Source organism: Euleptes europaea, chromosome 15 (assembly GCF_029931775.1).
Source record: "Euleptes europaea isolate rEulEur1 chromosome 15, rEulEur1.hap1, whole genome shotgun sequence".
Lineage (NCBI taxonomy): Eukaryota > Metazoa > Chordata > Lepidosauria > Squamata > Sphaerodactylidae > Euleptes > Euleptes europaea.
The window spans coordinates 52,714,512-52,737,819 of NC_079326.1; the positions used below are offsets into that span (position 1 = coordinate 52,714,512).

General features: G+C 45.6%; 1 protein-coding gene across 1 annotated transcript in view; it reads left to right on the forward strand.

Moving 5' to 3' along the window:
• The first annotated feature begins 9,806 nt into the window (after nucleotides 1–9,806).
• Nucleotides 9,807–23,308, forward strand: part of KANSL1L (KAT8 regulatory NSL complex subunit 1 like) — a 34,412-nt gene continuing 20,910 nt past the window's right edge. Inside the window, exons 1-5 of the mRNA XM_056861225.1 lie at nucleotides 9,807–10,918; nucleotides 15,358–15,499; nucleotides 17,475–17,672; nucleotides 19,743–19,864; nucleotides 20,545–20,749. Coding sequence (XP_056717203.1) covers nucleotides 9,828–10,918; nucleotides 15,358–15,499; nucleotides 17,475–17,672; nucleotides 19,743–19,864; nucleotides 20,545–20,749 — 1,758 coding nt within the window. The 5' untranslated portion in view covers nucleotides 9,807–9,827. The remainder of the gene's footprint in view (nucleotides 10,919–15,357; nucleotides 15,500–17,474; nucleotides 17,673–19,742; nucleotides 19,865–20,544; nucleotides 20,750–23,308) is intronic.

Consider the following 23,308-nt stretch of genomic DNA (forward strand, 5'->3'; position numbering starts at 1 on the left):
TAAAGTTTACGTTCAACCAAAAGAGCCTCATCCCAACTTGTACGTATGTTATATGGAAGTATAAATGAAAGAAAGTAGTTATACACCAAAAAAATGCTGTAATATTTTCATAGTCTTTAGTATCTGTTCGCTTTTAAATAACTGCCTGAAAATACAAAAGGCGTCATTGGTCATTTATGCATGGGTACTTGGACTCATGTTCGCCCCCAGTCTGACTCGGTTGTTCCTTGGAGTTCTGCATGAGTTCTCCGTCCGTTAGAAAGGACCTCTCTGCCAGCCCTCACAACATCTGGGTCTTCCCATTCCTCCGTTAACCCAAGTCTTCCCTCTCCCCTGAGCTCAGCCCTGCTGAAATTTCCATGCAGAAGGCAAAGCAATGGACACAGAAGCTTGGCACAGCCAATTACAAAGCTGCATGTAAAGAGGCGGGGATTCAACTGCTTCCTGCTTCCTCAGAGCCCTTTCTGAGCAGAAGAAAGGCTTTTTCAAACCGAGGCTTGGATTTCTCCCCTCCCCTTTCAGATTGCTCTGTTTTTTGTTCTTAAAATGCTTTTTTATGTGGCAATTGGGTTGGGGGGGTTCTCTCACAGTGAGCACTGTGAAGTAAGCCAATTACAAAGCAGCATTTAAAGGGGCAGGGCTTGATTTGAGCTTGGAGACTGCTGGTGCATAGGTTCCCAATGGGAAAGTGTGGGTCCAGCCAAGCAACGAACCTCAGGTAAAACTCCCACGCATAATTGGCCATAAGTGTTCCTAATGCAAGTCGGATGTAAAACGTTGTACTGTGTTGATAGTGTCTGAAGAAGTCTGCAAAGAGCTCTTCGCGAACTAGTGGGCAGCCATCCGTTTAGATGCTCAGTGTTTCATTGAAGCATAGTATATGGGCTTCCCTCCCCCCCACCTTTTGTTAACCAGCGTCAAGCTGGGTTGGGCCTAATTTCAAAAAGGGAATTATTTTTGCTTCCGACTTAGAGCGGAATTCGGAAGAGGGGGGCCGAATCAGCACAGGAACCAGCATGACCCCGGGATAACGGGCACTTATGCCGTCCCAGGTGGCACACACACCCAGCGCTAATAAGCCACTCCGCTGTGCGGCACTTCTGGGGCCACTTGTGGACTTATTTTCAAGGCTTTTTCCTGATATTCTACAGGTTGTGTAGTTACCATAAGCAAATTCGGCATGTGTTTTGACACTGTTATTTTTAATAGGAGGGTGAAAGAGGCATTCAGGCCAATGAGTGTGCCTTAAAGCAGGGATCCAAAACAATGAACAAAATCTATGTCACACCTTTTATTAGGTACCAACACAAATGGCACAAACATCCTGCAAGTTTTCCAGCTTCCCAGAACTCTTCATGGGGCCAAATGTGACAAAGCTTTCTAAAGATAAGATTTCTCAGGCCACAATCTAAAGGTCTGATCTGACTGGCATTCTCCGTGAGAGGCAAGCGAGCAATTAGCTTCGCCTCACTGCTGAGTTTCAACACGGACTCTGGGAAGCTGCATTCCATCCGTCCCTGATTCTTTGTTCTCTCGCTGAAATACAGCAACCACCCACATCCACCCAAAAACATCCCTAATGCCAAAAGAGAAGCAACAGCTGCCTTGCAGGCTGAGAAACCACAGGAGTGAATGTCAGTATGTAAAGTGCCATCAAGTCTGAGCTGACTAATGGCAACCCAGTAGGGTTTTCAAGGCAAGAGACTAACAGGTGGTTTGTCATTGCCTGCCTTTACATAATGACCCTGGTATTCCTTAGTGGTCTCCCATCCAAATACTAAGCAGGGCCAACCCTTCATAGCTTCTGGGATCTGCCGAGATTAGGCTAGCCTGGGCCATCTAGATCAGAGCGGTTCCTCAGTGGAACAGGCTTACTCAGGAGGTGGTAAGCGGCTCCTTCCCTGAAGGTTTCTAAGAAGAGGCTAGATGGCCGTCTGTCAGCAATGCTGATTCTATGACCTTAAGCAGATGATGAGAGGGAGGGCATCTTGGCCATCTTCTGGGCATGGAGTAGTGGTCACTGGGGGTTGGGGGGTTGTGAATTTCCTGTATTGTGCAGGGGTTGGACTAGATGACCCTGGTGGTCCCTTCCAACTCTATAATTCTAGGTGTATATTTGGCTGTGAGGGAAGTTGGCATGGTATAGGCCTATCTCAGAAGCTAAGCTGCGTCAGCACTTGGAAAGGAGACCTCCAAGGAAGACTCTTCAGAGGCAGGCAATGGCAAATAACCTCTGCTTCTCACCTGCCTTGAAGGACCCTTGCTGGGGTCACCATATGTCGGCTGCAACTTGACAGCACTGCACACACAGATTTGGCTGTCAAGTTGCAGCCAACTTACAGTAACCCCGTGGGGTTTTCAAGGCAAGAGATGTTCATAGGTGGTTTGCCTGCCTCTGCGCCATGACCCTGGGACTTCCTCGGTCCCTTGTTTTCCATCCCAAGTACTAACCGGGACCAACTCTGATTCGCTACTCAGATCTGATGAGATTGGGCTATCCTAGCCTGGCAGTTTGTATATTAACAATATTTAATATAAGGACGGAGAGCCAGTGTGGTGTAGTAGATAAAGTGTCAGACTAGGATCTGGAAACCCAGGTTCGAATCCCCTCTACCAGGGAAACTTGCTAGGTTACCTTGGGCCAGTCACACACTCTCAGCCTCAACCATGGCTAGTATCTGGATGGGAGACCTCCAAGGAACACGAGGGGTGTGATGCGGAGGCAGGCAATGGCAAACCACCTCTGAATGTCTCTTGCCTTGAACCTTTCGGCGTTGACATAAGTCAGATGTACGAAAGGCTCATACCCTGCCAGAAATTCTGTTAGACTTTAAGGTGCTACTGGACTCTTGCTCTTTTCTGTGTCTGAAGAAGTGAGCTGTGGCTCAGGGAAGCTCATCCCCTGCCAGAAATTGTGTCAGTCCTTAAGATGCTACTGGACTCTGGCTCTTTTCTACATCTGAAGAAGTGAGCTGTGGCTCACGAAAGCTCATCCCTTGCCAGAAATTGTGAAGGTGCTACTGGCCTCCTGCTCTTTTCTATTGCGAGGAAAGGATCATTTTACCAAGTGGTCTGTGCTGTTGGATAGCCCAGCTTGGATTTACCTAGCTCAGAGAACAGCAGAATTATTAACCCCGGAGGGCGGGGGGGGGGGAAAGTGCTTCTCTGTTGCCTTTCTATTGCAATAATAGAAAAGAGCAAGAGTCCAGTAGCACCTTAAAGACTAACAAAAATATTTTCTGGCAGGGTATGAGCTTTCGTGAGCCACAGCTCACTTCTTCAGATCAGGGGGTTGAAGAAGTGAGCTGTGGCTCATGAAAGCTCATACCCTGCCAGAAAATATTTTTGTTAGTCTTTAAGGTGCTACTGGACTCTTGCTCTTTTCTACTACTGCAGACTGGCTAACACGGCTACCCACTGTGAATTATTGCAATAATATTGTCGAAGGCTTTCACAGTCAGAGTTCATTGGTTCTTGTGGGTTATCCGGGCTGTGTAACCGTGGTCTTGGTATTTTCTTTCCTGACGTTTCGCCCGCAGCTGTGGCAGGCATCTTCAGAGGAGTAACACTGAAGGACAGTGTCTCTCAGTGTCAAGTGTGTAGGAAGAGTTATATATAGTCAGAGTTATATAGAGAGTTATATATAGTCAGAAAGAGTAATACATAGTCAGAAAGGGGTTGGGTTTGAGCTGAATCATTGCCCTGCAAAAAGTATCTTTACTTGATACTTTATGCAGGGCAATGATTCAGCTCAAACCCAACCCCTTTCTGACTATATATTACTCTTTCTAACTATATATAACTCTCTATATAACTCTGACTATATATTAGTCAGAGAGAGTAATATATAGTCAGAAAGCGGTTGGGTTTGAGCTGAATCATTGCCCTGCATAAAGTATCAAGTAAAGATACTTTTTGCAGGGCAATGATTCAGCAATGATTCAGCTCAAACCCAACCCCTTTCTGACTATGTATTACTCTTCCTACACACTTGACACTGAGAGACAACTGTCCTTCAGTGTTACTCCTCTGAAGATGCCTGCCACAGCTGCTGGCGAAACGTCAGGAAAGAAAATACCAAGACCACGGTCACACAGCCCGGATAACCTACAAGAACATATTGCAATAATGTTCAGCGGTCCCAGTTCTCCGCAGTGCAACCCCCCCCCCCCCCTGCGTTTTCCAGATGAAGCCCCACCGCACGCTGGGCATTGCTATTTTCCGGGCAGTGTCCTTAGATGAGTCTCGCCCTCCTCCCCAGCTTGCTCCAGGTGCCGCGGGACGGGGGCCCGCGAGGGCCAAAAGGGAGGAAAGTTCACACCGGGTCGCCAAGAGCCCCGAGAGACGTCCAGCCCCGGCCCCGCCCCTCGGGAGCCCACCGGGCCTCGTTTGCATAACCCCGCCCCCCTCGCGCCGCGATTGGCCGTGGGAGGCCCGCGGCGGCCCCTGCCCCCTTCTCCTCAGCCCCCGCCGCCCCCTTTGGCAGCTGAGGCGGCTGTTTGGGAGCCGAGCGACTGTTGAAGGAGCGGCGGAGGAAGCGGGAGAAGGAGCGGGACGCCGCCGCCACGCAGGAGGGGGCGACCGCCGTGGGGCAGCAGGCAAGTCCGGCCTCGGCCCCCTTGGCGGGACGGTCCTCCCCCCCCCACCTCAGAAAGTATGGGGGGGACAGTTGGTTCGCTCCCCTCCCCCCCCCGAGGGTTTTAACGGCGGCGAGAGGGGGCTGAGGGAGGTGGGGCGCCAGGAGGGGGCGTGGCAAAGGGAGGCGGGGAGGGAGAGCGCCCGACCCCGCGCGCGCCCCTGATTGGCTGGCCGGGGAGGGGCGGGGCTGTGACGTGACGGGCGGGGCTGGCCGGCGAGCGGGACGGAGAAGTTGCTCCTCTGGGCGAAGGGGGGGGATTCCTGACACGTGTCACGGGGACACGCGCCCGCACGTTTGTCTCAGGCCTTTCCGTGCAGGGATTCGGGTTTGCCCAGGTGCGATGCTGGGGTGGGGGGGACTCACCCTGCAGAACTGAAGTGCTTGGCTGGCAGAGGAAGCGACTTCTCCCTGAGAGTGCACGTGTGAACGCACCTCGGGTGGTGATCAGACTTGGTTTCGTAAATGTTAGAAATCACTTTTTTGGGGGGGGGGACTCCAGATTTCTTACCCGCTGTTTGTTGGGTGGCCCCCACATTCCCTGGAGTGGTTAGATATGGAAGATACATGTTCGAAGGTCCATTGTGCCATGGAAGCTTGCTGGGTGACCTTGGGCCAGTTACCCAAGCTTAGCCTAACCTGCCTCCCAGGGTTGTTGTCAGGAGAAAAAGGAGGCGGGGAGAATTATGTAAGCTGCTTTGGGTCCCCTCTGGGGAGAAAGACGGTTATATAAATGAAGTAAATCCATAAAATCACACTTTATAAAGATTTGCAACATTGATAATAAAAGAATGGCACTGAGTGTCATCCCACTGACACATGTGTCTTGTTAGGACTCTGAATGCTGACAACTTAATTGAGAAGTGCCAAAACGTGCTAGTCTGTGGCTTGTTTCTATGGGACTACATTGGCTAATTCACTCATTTTCAACCAGGGACAGATGGGGAAAGGATGTTGCAGAGCTTGAGAAGGTGCAGAAAAGAGCAACCAAAGTGATCAGGATCTAGAGCAACTGCCCTATAAAGGGCAGTTAAAACTGTTAGGGAAACATGATAGAGGTCTATTAAATTATGCATGGTTTGGAGAGAGTGGCCAGGGAGAAGTTTTTCTCCCTCTCTCATAATACCAGAACAGGGGGTCATCTGCTGGAGGGTGAGAGATTCTTCACAGAACGCATAGTTAAATTGTGGAACTCCCTGCCCCAGGATATGGTGATGGCTGCCAACTTGGAAGGCTTTAAGAGGAGAGTGGACATGTTCATGGAGGAGAGAGGTATTCATGGCTACCAGTCAAAATGAATACTAGTCATGATGCATACCTATTCTCTCCAGGATCAGAGGGGCATGCCTATTATATTAGGTGCTGTGGAATGCAGGCAGAATAATGCTGATGCAGTCATTTTTTTGTGGGCTTCCTGGAGGCACCTGGTTGGCCACGGTGTGAACAGACTGCTGGACTTGATGGGCCTTGGTCTGATCCAGCATGACCTTTCTTGTGTTCTTATGAGGCTCTGGGGACTCTCATTACAGCCCAAAGCATTTTTGCTGCTCCCAGACACTGTCATTCCACTCGTGGGAGTCATTCCGGTGCCAGATCAAATTTTCTACTCCAAGCGTTCATCGTTTCACTGTACGGGCAGTCATTCCAGGGCCAGAATGCTCATGCTACTCCCAGGGACTGTCATTCCTCTCTGGGGGACTGTCATTCCAGCCCCAGAGCAGGTTTCTCTAAATCCGTTCTGCATGGTTATTGCAGTTTTTTCTGCACTGTAATGTATTACAAGTCCATGCGAGTCATTTGCCAATCCTGGCTCCCGTTATATCCAATGTGCCTTCAGGTATCTCTCACTGTTCCCAATGAGCATTCTTGTCTTCTGTTTTAATACCTCCTCCCAGGGTCTTCCTGGGCACATTGGGGTTAACAAGGAGCAGTAAGGGTGCCACTGGCATAGGTTGAAGCCAAAATTCCAGTGTCCCCATGCTGCTCCTCGCCGAAAGTCCACTGGGTGCTGGTAGCTGTGCAAGCCCTACTTTGCTGGCCTGGGCGTGGTGCAGCCAGTGAGGTGTAATAAATGCACCACTGGCATAGAGCAAAGTCTAGCGCTGCTCTTACCTTATTTCTTGTTGGCCTGGGTGAGAAGGAGCAGGAGCACAGCACATAAGTACAGGCATATTCAATATGAGTTACTTTCCTGGAGCGAATGGTTAGTAATCCCATATGGTGATTAATGGTTACCTTAAGAGCGGTGGTTTGGAGTGGTGGAGTCTGATCTGGAGAACCGGGTTTGATTCCCCACTCCTCCACGTGAGTGGTGGGCGCTAATCTTGTCAACTGAATTCGTTTCCCCACTCCTCCACTTGAAGCCAGCTGGGTAACCTTGGGCTAGTCACAGCTCTCTTAGAGCTCACTCAGCTCCACCTACCTCACAGGGTATCTGTTTCGGGGAGGGAAAGGGAAGGTGATTGTAAGCCGGTTTGATTCTTCCTTAAGTGGTAGAGAAAGTCGGCATATAAAAACTAACTCTTCTTCTTACACTGTCAGGGCACTGGGTTTCCCAGCCCGGTACTGTCTATGCTGAATGGCAGGAGCTGTTTTAAGATTTCAAGTGAGTCTCTTTCCAAGCTGTGCTACTCACAATCCATTAAATGGAGATACTAAAGATATAACTGGGTACTCTGTATAAGCAGAGCTGCCCTTTTACCATATTAGGCTATGATTGCAAAGCATTTCCCCCGATAGTGCCACACACAGGCGTTTGGAAGGAGAAGTAGCAGCATCAGCTCAGTAGAATCTGTATGTTTTGTTGACTGTTTCTTCCTTGGGCTTAACCACCTGTTCAGTTTGGTGGTGTTATAATATTATACCTGAATCTCCATGTGTTCCCCCATCCAAGGAACTGATTAGGTCTACGCCTACTTATCTTCCTCAGTGCTGCAGCATCCTTTGTCCATCTATTCCTTTTGTCTTTGATTCGGTACTGTTTAATCATTTCAAATATTGGTGTTGCATTTGTGAAATGTAGGTATTAAAAAGGAAGTATATTTGCCCGATTTTAGAAAAAAGAATCATAGATTTCCTCAGGTAGTGATTAGAAGAATGTAATAATATTTCTAAAACTGTCGTATTTCTACGGGGCACATTGAAGTTACCAAAAAGTTCTGAGAGAACACTCTTTGGTTACTGACTATTTCTAAAACTAGGAGCCCCATGGCACAGAGTGGTAACCTGAAGTACTGCAGTCCGAGCTCTGCTCACGACCTGAGTTCGATCCCGACGAAAGTTGGGTTCAGGTAGCCGGCTCAAGGTTGACTCAGCCTTCCATCCTTCCGAGGTCGGTAAAATGAGTACCCAGCTTGCTGGGGATAAAGGGAAGATGACTGGGGAAGGCACTGGCAAACTACCCCGTAAACAAAAGTCTGCCTAAAAAACGTTGGGATGTGACTTCACCCCATGGGTCAGGAATGACCCGGTGCTTGCACAGGGGACCTTTACCTTTTTATTTCTAGAACTGCCTTATTTCTCTGGGGCACACTGAAGTTACCAAAATGTTCTGAGAGAACACTGTGTTGCAGAGCATTCATATTCTGTAAATTACCATCATGTTTCTATTAAATAATATTTAGGGGGGGAAATGACTGTGGACTGTTAAATATTTGAGATGTCTCAGATCTTAAATTACAAGTTTATCCTAGAGATTTAGAAAGAATTATTCTTTCATTATTTATCATCAGACGTTTACTCAAATGTAAATGAAAAGGTACAGGTATTTACACTTGGATGTAATCAACCTTTTCCTGGATGTGTATCTTTTTTATATAAATGTACAAATGTATTGGAGGGGAGGGGCCGCTGCTTTGTTTACAGAAGGTCCCACATTCAATCCCCAGCATCGCCAGTTAAAAGGACCAGGCAGTAGGTGGAAAGACCTCCACCTGGGACCCTGGAGAGCCACTGCCAGTCTGAGTAGACAATACTGGTCTTAAATGGACTGATGATCTGATTCAGTATAAGGGCAGCTTCATGTGTGTGTTCAAATGTCTGAAAAAGCAAAATAAGAAAAATACACACTATTGTACTTACAGCACTAAAGCAAGAGACATTCAGAGATGGTTTGCCATTGCCTGCCTGTGCGTCACGCCCATGGTATTCCTTGTAGGTTTCCTATCCTTGTACTTGCCAGGGTTGAGGCTGAGAGTGACTGGCCCAAGGTCACTCAGCAAGTTTCCATGGCAGAGTGGAGATTTGAACCTGGGTTTCCCCGATCCTAGTCCAACACCTTAACCACCACACCACACTGGCTACAAGGGGGGAGAAGTTAGCCATTTTTATACACTATGTGGGGCTGCCCTTGAAGACAACATCGGAGCTCTAATTTGTGCAGAATGCAGTAACTAGACTGTCGATAGGGGTTAAGTGTTCTAAACATAGCTGAGTTTTAGGTCACTACACTGGCTGCCAATTTGATCCCATGCTCAATTCAAAGCTCTGGCATTGGCCTTTAAAGCAATTCATGGCCTGCAACTTCCATATCTACTGGACCACTTCCACTCATATTTGTCCCCAAGGTAGTTCTGATCATCATATGAGAGGGATTGCTAGCTGTTCCTCCGCTCAGTTAGAACTGACGTTGTCTGGCCTCGAGCTTTATCAGTGGCTGCCCATGTGGTACTGAATGGGTTACCTGAGAATGTGAGAAAGGCCCAGACTTTACACAGAGTCTCTGTAAAGCAGAGTTTTCCTGATTAACACTTGGTGGCCCATGAGTGGTGGTTTGTAGATTGCTTTCTTTTCTGTCTATTGCTGTTGATGTGAGATTTTTTTCCTTCTGAATTTGATGTAAGCTGCATTGAGTCCTGTTGAGGAAGGTTGAGTCCTGTTGAGTAGGACTAGGGTTGTCAACAGCCTGGACGAAAACATGTTCTACACCTTTAATAGCTGTAGAGGCAGATTGGGGCACATGTGTACCCAAAGAAGCAGGGGTATGATGGATGGGAGGAGGAGCTTGTCTTCTGGGCGATGCTGGTTAACTGAGCACTCTGGATAATTGAGTGCTGGATAACAAAGCTTTTACTATGTTACCTAAAATTATATTCCAGTTTTATGTGATACCCTTGGAATGGAATCAGAATATTACAATCTAAGTTGCTATTTGTTTTTCTTACAGATTTAGCGTAAACTGCTTAGAGCAGCTATGACACCTGCTCTCCGAGAGAAAGTAATGAAAGGTCATGGTATCTGTTTACCCCCTTCCTTGTCTTCAAAAGCTATGGAGTCCAGTGAAACGTTGGGCATGGGAAATGCCAAAACTGTCAAAGAGAAAATAAAGGAGGATTCTGTGACACAGATAACATACTCGGTGCTGGGGTTTCCCACCCCACAATCGAATCTCCAAAGCGATCTCTTCAGTTTAAAGTACTTTGGCTCCCAGTCCTCTAAACACTATCCCCTATTAACAAACCCCAATTCTTCTTTCAGTATATACAATAAGCATTGTATGCAGAAGAACTTGGAAGAGCAAAATTGTTTCAAGGCAAGAAATCCTTTATTTAACAGCACGAATACACACTTCAATCAGATTATTAATTCAGAATCTAGAGAGCAGGTTCAAGGGGGGAATTTATTGTCGGTGACAACACAGAACTCTTCAGAAACAGGGAAGCCATCAGAGCCACGTATAACTGAATCTGGCCATGTAGAAGAAAGGCAGCTTCCTAACTGTAAATGGCATTGGAAGAATGGCTTTTTTAGTAAGTCTTTATTTGCCAATACTGAGATGAAAGAAGGGAATGTATTCCATCAAGTTCATCATGAAGCCTTGGAAACAACAATGGACTGCAGCCCCAGTAGTAAAGAACAGGAATTGAATTTTCGATTACTCCAGTGTGTAAACAAACAACAGGCTTTGCTCAGCCGGGCCAAAAGAACTCAGAAACATTTGCAAATACTCTTGGCAAAGCATGTTGTCAAGCACTGCGACCAGCAGATAAAATACTTTGTGAAACATCAACTGCAGAGAATGAATGCTCTTCATAATCCGAGCAGAATGTCGGGTGGCAGTTATCACCGGTGTGCCGAAATTAGAACAGGAAGCAATAATCTCGAGGCGAGGGTGAATAAACACCTGCAGCGTGATTTCACTGTTGCCCCTGGTGAAATCCAGGTATTCACGCGCTCTGCAACTGGGATACTGTCTCACGTGGAAAAGAGTTTGGATTCTGACGCCACTTGTAGCAGCTCCAGCGAAGAGGATGATGAGCAGATTTCCAGAAGAGCTGTGGCACTGTAAGTGTTAAAGAATGCCAGAGTTTCTGTTCAGCAATCCTGTACACAGTCACATATGCTCAGGTTCCTGATAAATCAGTAGAAACCCGCCTCAGATTTCTGGAAGGCTGCTCATTACTGGCTTAGTAGTAGTAGTTCAACACATACATATGTTGGCTTATTTGGTGCCGTTTATTTATTTTATTAAAAGATTTATATCCCGCCTTTCCTTGTGGTTCAAGGCAGCTTACGGTAAAACTGAGAACATCCCCAGCTAAAACTAAAGATATAATAACAAGGCCCAAATCCCTCCCCCCTCTTAAAAGATGCCTGCTATTCAAAATCCCTGGCAAACAGGCAGGCTTTGAAGCACTTCCTGAAGATCATAGAGTTGGAAGGGACCACAAGGGTCATCTAGTCCAACCCCCTGCACAATGCAGGAAATTCAGAACTACCTCCCCCCACACACTCCCAGTGACCCCCTACTCCATGCCCAGAAGATGGCCAAGGTGCCCTCCCTCTCATGATCTGCCAAAGGTCATAGATTCAGCACTGCTGGCAGATGCCCATCTAGCCTCTGCTTAAAAACCTCCAGGGAAGGAGAGCCTATTCCACAATGCTAGTGTCATGATAGAAAAAGCCCGAGCTTTTCAGAACATAGGCAGGAGCATTGTAAGGCAGGGCTTGCTCCTGGCTACCCTCATTCAAACAGATGGGTTTTCTACCAGAGGATCATGACGATGGGTAAGCCCCCGGGCTTTTCTTAGTGTGTGATTCCATTGCCCCTTCAGGTGTTCTTTCTTTCCAGAAAGAGCGTGGTATTCTGTCTGGCTCCGCCTCCTGTGGCAGCCATGTTGGGGTGGCACTCACCACCTCTCTCAAAATTCCAAGTGTACCCACAGGCTCAAAAACGTTGGGGACCCCTGTTGTAGACATGTGCTTCAGCCATGCTTCATGTGCTTCAGCCGTGCTCTGGATTTGTGAAGACAGGGAGAAGAAGTAGAAGTTATGTCAACTTACCTCTCCAGTGTATATTTTGTGTTGGTCACCAGGATCAGATTGGGGAGTCTACAAATGTCTTTAGTCGTTGGGGAAATCAGCATCTTCGTGAGAGTAAGATTGCAGAGTCTGTTCCATGTATGTTATCTTGTAGTCTTTATTTTGGACCTCAATCTAATTTGCTGGCGCCTTGGATTTCTTCACTTTCTGGTTCTTCATCTGTGGCTCTTACTTTCTGTTCGGTATAAATGAAAAGATTATATTATCGGTGGCAAAAATTCCTGTCTGTTGTAGTTAGAGTGTGATTGGAAAAAGGTTAAGTCTATGCAAGGGTTATTTTGTTTATATTCTAAGCTCTGTCATGTTTGATTTGAGCATTATGGTCATTGGACAGGAACTGAAAAACTGGGCTGTGTCAGGTCAGCAGGAGTAAGTTCCATTTTATTTGATGCTGCTGACTCCCAGGAAAGTAAGCTTTGTAGCCCAGGGGAATTCATAGCTGATAAACATCTTGCTTCCTAGACTAGATATATAAAGTTTATTGCAAACCAGATGAACCCCCCCTTCCCCAGTTTTCTTTTAGGAAAACAATAGGAATTTGGTGAAAAATTGAAGTAGAAACAAGATTTACCAAAACCACAGCTTATTTTACTGCTTTAAAAACATTATAAAGTTTTAACATTATATGTGTTAACATTATAAAGTTAAGCAACTTGGGAAACATTTATTAAATTTTAAAGTATAAATACCTTGGTTTTGTTTTGACATAGGAGTGTTCCCACACAGCTGTCCTTGGATTCCAGCGTCAACAAACCAAGCTTTATAAACATAAATCTTCCAAGCCTTTGTTTTATCAGAGGTGAAATCTGACATGAGAACCCCAAGGCATGCCCAGTAGGGTTGCCAACCTCCAGGTACTAGCTGGAGACCTCCTGCTATTACAACTGATCTCCAGCCGATAGAGATCAGTTCCTCTGGAGAAAATGGCCGCTTTGGCCATTGGACTCTATGGCACTACACCACGCTGTCTCTCTTGGGATGTTACAAAGCCTTAATTGTCTTGGGGGGAGAGAGGTCTGCCTCAATTGCACCTGATTAAACCCTGTGTTGGCGGGCCCCTGCCTGAAAAGCCACTTCGGCCGCAGGGAGAGTCCAGTTTGTAATGCCTAATAAAGGTGGAAACAGAAGCCCAAACTGCAGTTCTGCAGATGTCCAATATTGATGCATTTGAGCCAGCGTGGTGTAGTGATTGAGCGGTGGTTTGGAGCGATGGACTCCGATCTGGAGAACCGGGCTTGATTCCCCCCTCCTCCATATGAGCGATGGACGCTAATCTGGTGAACTGGATTTGTTTCCCCACTCCTCCACATGAAGCCAGCTGGGTGACCTTGGGCCAGTCTCACTCTCTCAGCCCCACCTACCTCACAGGGTGTCTGTTGTGGGGAGGGGAAGGGAAGGTGATTGTAAGCCGGTGTGATTCTTCCTTAAGTGGTGGAGAAAGTCGGCATATAAAAAAAAAAACTACTCCTCTTCCTCCTCTTCTTTGGAATGCCACAGAAGTGGAAGCACTTCTAATCGAATGGGCAGTGATTCCTTCCGGCGGCTGCCGACTCTGGCATGGGTATGCTTTGACAATACTGTTCTTGAGCCATCTGCTGGTTGTTGACTTATTGACTTTCTTTCCCTTTACCACTGGATGATCAAGCCGCAAAGAGTGTGTCCAGTGTTTTTGTACCTCTTGTGAACACTGACAGATGGTTTATACATACTGTTGTTAATAAGTAATCTATCAGTACAGATGTTTCTGATTGGATTTATCTGTCACAGACTGGAATCCACTTATTACCTGAAAGCAACAGTAGGAAGTCAGGAACTGGGAACCATGAGAGGGCATGTTGTAGTTTGCAGCCTATGATATAAAGGATCCCTTTGTTTAGACACTCTAACTTCTCTTATAGCTGAAACTTGCATGTTTTTCAGTGAGTCACTTTAATCTACAGGAATTTGCTGAAGTTAATGGAAGCAATATTAACTTCTAGGTAATAATGGCACACCATTACCATATCTTTATTCATAGTGTCTGATGTTCAGTTAGTCTCCATGGATATGACATAGCTAACTGACAGATTTGTATTCATGATATCTAATTCTAAACAAGGTCCTAGAATGTGAAAGAAAAAAATCCATACAATGAGGTCAGGACAGAGGGAAATTTTCTACAAACCTGTGAGAAGGCCCAAATTTACAGAAAAAAATCTGAAATCTTAAATACATTGGGATTAATACCCACTGAGCTTTCTTGAGACTACATTTCTGAGGTCTCAGTGGCCATTTGGGAGGGTTGCTAAGCAATCCATACAAGTGTTCATTTCTGTCAGTCTAGAGGGGGATAGACTAAAAAAGATGGGAAAGAATTGGAAGGAAACATGGAAAGGGGAGAGAAGAAGGAGAAGCTGAAAGAGGGGAGAACTGGAAAAGGTTGGTGGGGGGAAGGAACAAAGTGAAGAGGGTGCTAGAGGGAGGGAAAGCTGCTGGGATAGATAAAGGTAAGTAGATGAGTGAGTGGAAAGAAGAGAGGAAAGCAGAGAGAGGCTGCCAAGGAAAGAGGAAGTAGTGTGGGGAGTCAAAATGATACAGGGGTGAATGAGATGCCCCTCATGATCCTCCTGCAGTTCCCCTGCTTGTCATTTTCTATTTTTCAACTGCTTTTAGTGGTCGTGGAAAGTGCCTTCAAGTCACAGCTGACTTATGGCAACCCCGCAGGGTTTTCAAAGCAAGAGATGCTGAGAGGTGGTCTGCCATTGCCTGCCTCTGTGTCTCTGTCATGACCTGGTATTCTATGGAGATCTCCCATCCAAACACTAGTCAGAGCCGACCCTGCCTAGTTTCCAAGATCTGATATGGGTTCTAGCCTGGGCTATCCAGGTAAGGGCCTTTTACATTTTATTGGATGGATGTTCTGCCTTTCCTCGGTCTAAATTTTAGTTACAGTGTGCCCCTTTAAACATTAAATATACTAAATAAGTAGAAGAAGACAATATTTTTGCAAGGTATTTCCTCACTGTTCCTTGTTGGATTTCTCATTAAAAATTGGAATTGCTAGTGAGGGAAGTTGTTTGTGGTTGGGTGGGATTAATGAGACTTGATTAGAGCATTAAACACATTTGGTTGTGCTAGTGATAAGACATTAACATACTCCAGATTTAACTAATCCTACTAATTTTATTTTTAGTTATTTGAAGTAAAAAATGGAGCCGGTTACAACCAACCTGGGGAAAGTGTTCAGTATATTACTTAGAGGGGAAATGCATATGCTGCTTAGAGCTGAGGTATTGGCAAATTACCTGAGTGCCATGCTAGATTTCTTGGAATACGAGTAGGCGCCTAAGATATTGAAGCTGACTTTGTGAAGGTGGATGTCATCTTTTTGTTGGCTAATCAGAATTCTGTGTTCTTTCCAGTAAGTACAGATCTGACTGGCAATGGCTGGTGGACAGAGCTAAAATTGGCTGCTGCTGGACATGGCTTCAAGCTCAGATTTCGGAGATAGAATACAAAATCCAGCAACTCACTAACCTTCACAGACAGATCCGCGCCACCAAGGTATTGTCGTTGAGTAATGGGGGAGGAAAAGGTTCTTCAAATACTCAGTTTAGAGCTAGATACGTGAGTTTCATCCAGCCATCTTTTTCATTCCATCTCATTCACTTTCCCTGCTTGCTACAGCCCCCATTCCCCACGGAGAGCCAGCGTGGTGTAGTGGTTAAGAGGGGTTGTTTGGAGCTGTGGATTCTGATCTGGAGAACCGGGTTTGATTCCCCACTCCTCCACATGAGCGGCACGGCTAATCTGGTGAACTGGGTTGGTTTCCCCACTCCTATATATGAAGCTAGCTGGGTGACCTTGGGCTAGTCACACTCTCTCAGCCCCACCTACCTCACAGGTTGTCTGTTGTGGGGAGGGGAAGGGAAGGTGATTGTAAGCCGGTTTGAGTCTTCCTGAAGTGGTAGAGAAAGTCGGCATGTAAAAACCAACTCTTCTTCTTCTTCCATGGCTCCCAACGGCCTGACATAGCCTTTTGGGCAGTCAGAGGGGACCCACTCCTCCCATTTTCCCCAGGGCAAGGTCTAGCTGGATCCAACCCAATGTTTTTTGTTTTCTAGGGTTCCTGGTTTCTAACCAAAATTTATTATGAATGTATTGTGAACAGAGAGTCAGCGTGATGTAGTGGCTAAGTGTCGGACTAGGATCTGGGAAACCTGGGTTCAAATCCTCACTCTGCCATGGAAACTTGCTGGGTGATCCTAGGCCAGTCACATACTCTCAACCTTAACCCTGGCATGCATTTATATGGGAGTCCTCCAAGGAACACCAGGGGTGTGACACAGAGGCAGGCAATGGCAACGTCTCTTGCCTTGAAAACCCGACAAGGTTGCCATAAGTCAGCTGTGACTTGACAGCAAGAAAATGTATTATGAGAGTAAATATGATGGTAATCTAAAACACAGTGAATTCACCTCCAATACTTGGGGTATTGGGGGTGAATGTAGGAAATAAGTTCTAAAGTATTACTGAACTTTGGAGCCTGCTAGGCAGCCCTGAGCAGATTGTTATCTCCCCTGGAATAACTAGTGTCACTCCTTGGAAGAAAGGCAGAATCCATGAGTTATCCAAAATATTTGGCTGCTAATGCTTCTTCGTCCTTGTGGTGGCCACGAGGATTCCATCAGGTCTAGTTTGGCTCTTAATTGCTTTGATAATGGTGTCTTCTTTGAGTAACAGTTATATCATCCCAGCCAGTTGCTTGTTGTTTTGGAACATAATCAGTGTTAAATGTTTGTACTAAATTATGCTAGTATACTAATAAAATAAGAACGTTACCTTCACCACATTGTGGATATAGGCCATATGTACCAAAAATGAGCCGTTTCCCTTCTATGTGAGTTATAAAAATTAACATTGTGTGTGCACATTAGAGGGGAAGACATATTTCCAAACTGAATTGTGTTGTAATACTTTGTAAATCTGATGTTTTTCTCCTATTGGAGAGAAAATACATGCTTTTGAAACAGGCAGGCAAAGCGTCCAGATACAGAGACCATGATATAGCGACTGAATGATGATTGTGAGATCTTGGTCAAAACCTGGTTTCCAAAATAGGGTTTAATCTTTGACATGGTTAATGGAAGCTTAGAGAATTTGACCGCAGAGCGGGAGAAGTGAGGCAGGTAGGGTGCAATTCTGTCACCTGCTCCTGATCAACAAAATATAGTAGTTTGGGCAACGTGTATATCGTGTTTCAGTTATGTACTTGAAATTAGAAAACCCGGGTAAAGACTGCATGCTAAATTATGGTAGTTTGGGTGGACAGTTACAGTAGTGTCAGCTTCTTGGAAAAAATGAATATGTCTTTTACGTGAGATTATTCACCTATTGTCTCTGCGCACAGCTGTCGCTCAGAGTTCTAAGTTGCTCATTAAAGTTTTCCAAGAAGCTTAAGCAGTATGTTCTGAGAATTACAGCTGACATAGGCAAATTAATCTGTTCTCACCCACTGTGTTCAATTGCTGTTGTCTAGGGAATGGTGGTCTTAGAAGAACTTTCAACTCCAAAGGACATCCTGAAGAAACAAACACAATGGGCAGACGGAGAAGCTTTATTACGCACCACGGGGAATTCTCAAGCCCATCTTGAAAGGCGGGATGCTTGGCCAGAAAATGATTTTGAAATATCGCCAAGCAGTCCGACTCTGCTTCTCCGAAACATAGAGAAACAGGTATTTGAAGGGGAATGGGAGTTGTTCATATTAGACTGGTAACCTATGTACTAATTCATGTAATTTCATAAAAGTAATTTTCATTTCTGAGAGCAAGATCAACATACATTGCAAGAGAGAGAACCTGCTGTGGTTTTGTTCCATTTCAGAGCAGTAAATGTTGCTGTGTCTTTCCCGAGTAAGTGTAGTGGCGTAAATATTGTGTAGAACTTTGACAGGGAAGACCTGGTTCAAATACCTGCATGTGAAATTTGTTTGGGCCTTTTGCTCTCTCTCTCTCTCTCATATACTTTGTTGTGTTGTTCTGAGGATAAAATGGAACAACCTCAGTGGTTACTGCCATGAGTTATTTTTATATTGTGTCAGCCAGCCTCTCTCCCAGCTGTGAGCGTTCCAGGCCAGACTCGTCCTACCAGTTGGTGACCCACTTCTCCACCCGGAGAACATCTACCAGTAGGGATGCCAGCCTCCAGATGGGACCTGGGGATCCCTTAGAATTACAGCTCACTTCTAGATGACAGATATCAGTTCTCATTCTGAGGAGGAGGGCATGAACACATGAAGCTGTCTTATACTGAATCAGACCCTCGGTCCATCAAAGTCAGTATTGTCTACTCTGACCAGCAGTGGCTCTCCAGGGTCTCAGGCAGAGATCTTTCACAACACCTACTTGCCTGGCCCCTTTAACTGGAGATGCTGGGGATTGAACCTGGGACCTTCTGCATGCAATGCAGATGCTCTTCCACTGAGCCACAGCCCTACCATCACCCACCATCTTCAGAGTGGGTGATTTCCTTCACTTGCTCAGGGAGGCAGGAACAAGGTCTCCGGAGGGAATCTACCCCCAGTTCTCCTCAGTTGATTCCCTGCCTCATGAAGTTAGAGCAGCTTTTTGGGCAGCTCTCTGCTATTTAGGATATCTTTGGAAACTTACCTTTGTCTTTTTTCAGCTTTTCAGCTGTATTCAGTTCTTTCTTATATTTGTCCATCCTCTCACAAATCTTCCATTTGCTGCTGTACTTTCCCTGTCTCTGTTGAGGAAAGAGGGTCCCACCAAAACAAAGAGGTTTCCCTGGAGAAAGTGGATGCTTTGGAGGGTGGACTCTTTGGCATGGTACCCCACCGAGGTGCCTGTCCTCCCCAAATCTCCAGGAGTTTCCCAGTCTGGATCTGGAAACCCTACTCCCCCATTCCCTGCCAGTTGCCAGGGGGGACCTGGCAACCCTATCCACCAGCCCCTTGCATCCACACACACCCCGACTTCGCCCAACCTTCCTTCCTTCCTGGTCTGCCACAGCGTTCCTGTTGAACTGAACTCAAATACAGATCCCTTTCCTGCCTGCATAACCACAGCAAAGCACAGGGCACGCACTAAGTTCACAGCTAAACATGGGTCTTTTAAGCCCTAGATATACCCTGGCCATAACTCAAATGGACATGATGTGCAGCGTGAAGACTGCATCTCTCTGGTCTCATGTGATGCACATTTAAGAACACATTTGTATCTTGCTGGTTCCAGTATCTTTCTCTGAAATTTTATAGAAGTATTTTAAGACTTTTATTTATTTAGAGTTTATTCCCAGCCTTTCTGCCCTTACAAGGGTCACCAAGGCGGATAACAAAAACATGCATCAAAAAACACATCTTAAAAAAAAAACCATTAAAATAAAACAAAGCCCACATCAGTCAAGCAATTAAAACCAAGTTAAAATATGCATGCAATATACATATGTAGATAAAAACAGCAATTAAAAATGGCAGGAAGAAGGTATGGTTGAGGGAATGCCAGACGGAACTAAAAAATTCTTCACCTGCTAATGGAAGACAACAACAGAAAAGGGCTGGCGAGTCTTTGTGGGGAGAGTGTTCCAGAGTTTTGGACTTGAATTTGATATATTCTTAAATTTGATTTTAAAATGGAATAGGAAAAAATGTTTAGAGCAATTCTTCAGTAGGAAACAGGGCAGGTCAAATTTTTATTTTATAATGGGGGCAAAGTTGAATCTTTAAATACGGGAGTGTAAAAGGCTGCAATGTAAGAACTTCCGTTTTTCTTTGAACTTGTTTCAGAGTGCCCAGCTAAGTGAAATCATCAGCAGTCTGATGGCTCCGTTCAGTCTTTCTCCCACGGCCTCTCCTCTGTCCTCGAAGTCCTGTAAACAGAAAGATACAGTCAATGGCATCTCTGTAAGGTAGGTGACTAGGGTCGCCAGCTCTGGGCCGGAAAACACCGATTTTGGGGATGGACCCTGGGGGAGGGCAGGGTTTGGGGAGGGGAGGGACCTCATCGTATAGTGCCATAGAGCCCACCCTCCGAAGCAGCCATTTTCTCCAGGGGAACTGATCTTGGTTGCCTGGAGATCAGTTGTAATAGCAGGAGATCGCCAGGTGCCACCTGGAGGTTGGCAACCCTATAGGTGACACGGTGGCATACTACAGGGTAACAGTTGTTTTAACATTTGAGGGATATAATTTTAAAAAATGGCAGTACACATGAAGCTGCCTTATACTGAATCAGACCCTTGGTCCATCAAAATCAGTATTGTGTGCTCAGATGAAAATGATGTTGTCTTGGCAGCAGCTGCTACCACAGTATTGTTTTTTATTCTCTCTCTCCTCTTTCCTGGTGTATTTTTAAAAATTACTCCTCTTGTCCCCTGCATTTGGGCTTCCTCTGTGTGTGTGTCTGTTTCCTGTGGCGGCCATTTTGTGGTTGCGCCCACTACCCTGTCAGAATTCCAAAGGTGCCCGCAGGCTCAAAAAGGCTGGGGACCCCTGATTTAGGGTATGTCTAAATATGTAAGGTGCTAGTTTCTTTTATTTAATCATTCTTGACGTCCTGTGGTGATTTTTATTATTTGGGGCATTTCAGAGGCCCAGAGACCCGTGAGGAAATTTCCTCTTCCAGCAGTTGGCTGGTTGACCAGCAGCACCTGAAGAGAAGAAGGAAAGACAAGACGAGGCTTAAAGCTTCATCCGTTTTGGCGGGGAGCACGTCTGCTCGCACCAGACCAGTCCAGAGTTTCCAGAGGAGGAAACTGTACAAAATGAAAACTGCGTTCGATTTGAATCAGCAGGTAAAAACATGTCTCTCTTATTTTTTAAAAACACAGTTGCCACCGTGTGTACACACACAGGAACACACACACACAAAGCTGCCTTCTACTGAATCAGACCCTCGGTCCATCCAAGTCAGTATTGTACACTCAGACCGGCAGCGGCTCTCCAGGGTCTCAGGCAGGGGTCTTTCACATCACCTACTTGCCTAGTCCCTTTAACTGGAGATGCCGGGGATTGAACCTGGGACTTTCTCTATGCCAAGCAGGCACTCTACCACTGAGCCACAGCCCCTGGTCTGTGGAATCCTGAATGAACAGATAGGTCCTCTATGCTGGTCACATGCAAAGCGGGGGCCCTGATGTGGTCTTGCTGACTGTTACTGCCTCCATTTGTCAGCTAGCACCTGGAGGTTGGCAACCCTGTGTCCAGTATTGGTGCAGGAGATCAGGACCAAGGCAACATTTGTCACTGTAGCAGTGTCCAGTCATCAAAGAGCGAGGCCTCCACCTCCTCAAGATTTTTTTTTAAAAAGAGAGTGAGTCTGCCTTTTTCTTGCCCTAGAAAAGGAGCTTATTAGCTGTCTCTACTTGTGAATATTTTTGAGGGAATGTCTGTGGGTTCCCCTCCCCCATTCATTGAATTTAACATACACTTCATATCTGAGCTCATCTGTTTCATTTGGAGAAAAGTCAGAAGCCTGAAACGCATAAAATAGTGCAAAAAATAGTGTTTATCCAATTAATATTCTTGTTCCTGGTTTTACCTTCATTCAGTAATTTAAGAAGGAAGATGGGAATGTAAAGGGTTTTGTAGAACACTTCTTTCTGGGGAAACATGTTACCACATAGTTCTGTTTATTTATTTTTTGCTTAATGTTTGTTTAACTGGAAGAGCTTACCCAGCTGGCAGCGCTTCGTTTGAGGGAATTGAAATACTTATATTGTAATCCTGTAGGTTGGCAACTTCATTTTTAGGGTTGCCAGGTTCTTCACCATCGGTGGGAGGTTTTGGGGGCGGAGCCTGAGGAGGGCAGGGTTTGGGGAGGGGAGGGACATCAATGCCATAGAGTCCAGTAGCCAAAGGGCCAGACCAAATGATTTTGCGGGCCTTATACGGCCCCCGGGCCTGACGTTCCCACCCCTTACCTTTCACCTCAGGCCACAAAAGATGGTTGGCATTTTGCTTGGCAGGTCACAGGCTGTACAGGCCTAATTCAAGCAATTAGAGAAAGAACAGCCTCTTTTGGCTGTTTGTTTAGATATACTATGGTTACTTGAAGGAAACTTTTGAAAGTTCTTCATTCTTTCCCTGAATTTAGCCGGGTTGAACATATATGATGGGAAAGTATTGCAATTTTCAGCTGAATGTGTATTTAATTTCATTGCAGCAGTATAAATGGCTTTTTTGACCTTGAAATTGCAGTGAGATACCCATTCAGTGTACCATACGTTTAAATATCAGCTAGAATTGCAAAGAAGGAGATGATCAAGCTGGTTTTTTTCAGCACAGCGGTAACATGTCTTAAGGAACACGATTTAAATCATCTATTTGGGCGGAAAAGGAGCCTCTAAATTTGGATTCCGCTTCTTTCCTGGATCTGGTACTCCTTCAGTTTGTGATGTCTGGCAATTAAAAAAAATTTTTTAAAAAAATAATCTGTAGTTATCTGTATGTGACGTGAATGGAGTTCAACTGTCTGGAATTTTATGCAGTAAAATAAGCAAATGGAAAGATTGACAATTTCTTAAAATAGCAGCTGAAATTTCTTTTGTAAAGTTTCCAATAAATGTACTCGTTGTCAATGCAAAAGTTTTGCCACTGTTTCCTGCCACTATTTTTTACCAGTTTCCAAATAATGGTTTGCATTCCATTGTTTTTTTTTCAGGAACCATGCAATTTCATAGTTTACAAAGACTTAAAATAATTACAGTCTCTGGAAATCTTAGTGATGGTTTATTTGAATAGCTTCCCTTCTACTTCCTTCTCCTATTATATTTAAACTGTGGGGTTTTTTTCCAGCTAAAGTTAATTTTGGCTGTCTTAATTCAGCCTCCCTGTATGTTTACCATAGCCGTGAGCGGAACAATTCTTTCAGAAATGGTTTAACCCAGAGCATGCCGAATGAAGTTGGTGTCAGGCAAACACCATGTCTTAAATGTAGTGAAACTGGGTAAACCAGGGCTGCTTAGTTTTTTCCCCTTTAACCTTGAAGGCCACTAAAATTCTCCTTCAGGTAAAAAGAATTTTCACACAATACACAATTTATAATAAACTTGGTATCATCTCTCAGGGCTTCCCCACTATGAAACACATATCTCTTGCTAAAGCTGGTGCATAATCTTGCATAGCCCAAGGAGAGATTGTGCGCATACCGTAATAGGCAGGCCCAGGCTAGTCACACTGGAGAGCCAGTGTGGTGTAGTGGTTAAGAGTGGTGGTTTGGAGCAGTGGACTCTGATCTGGAGAACCGGGTCTGATTCCCCACTCCTCCACATGAGCAGCGGATGCTAGTCTGGTGAACTGGGTTGGTTTCCCCACTCCTACACACGAAGCCAGCTGGGTGACCTTGGGCAAGT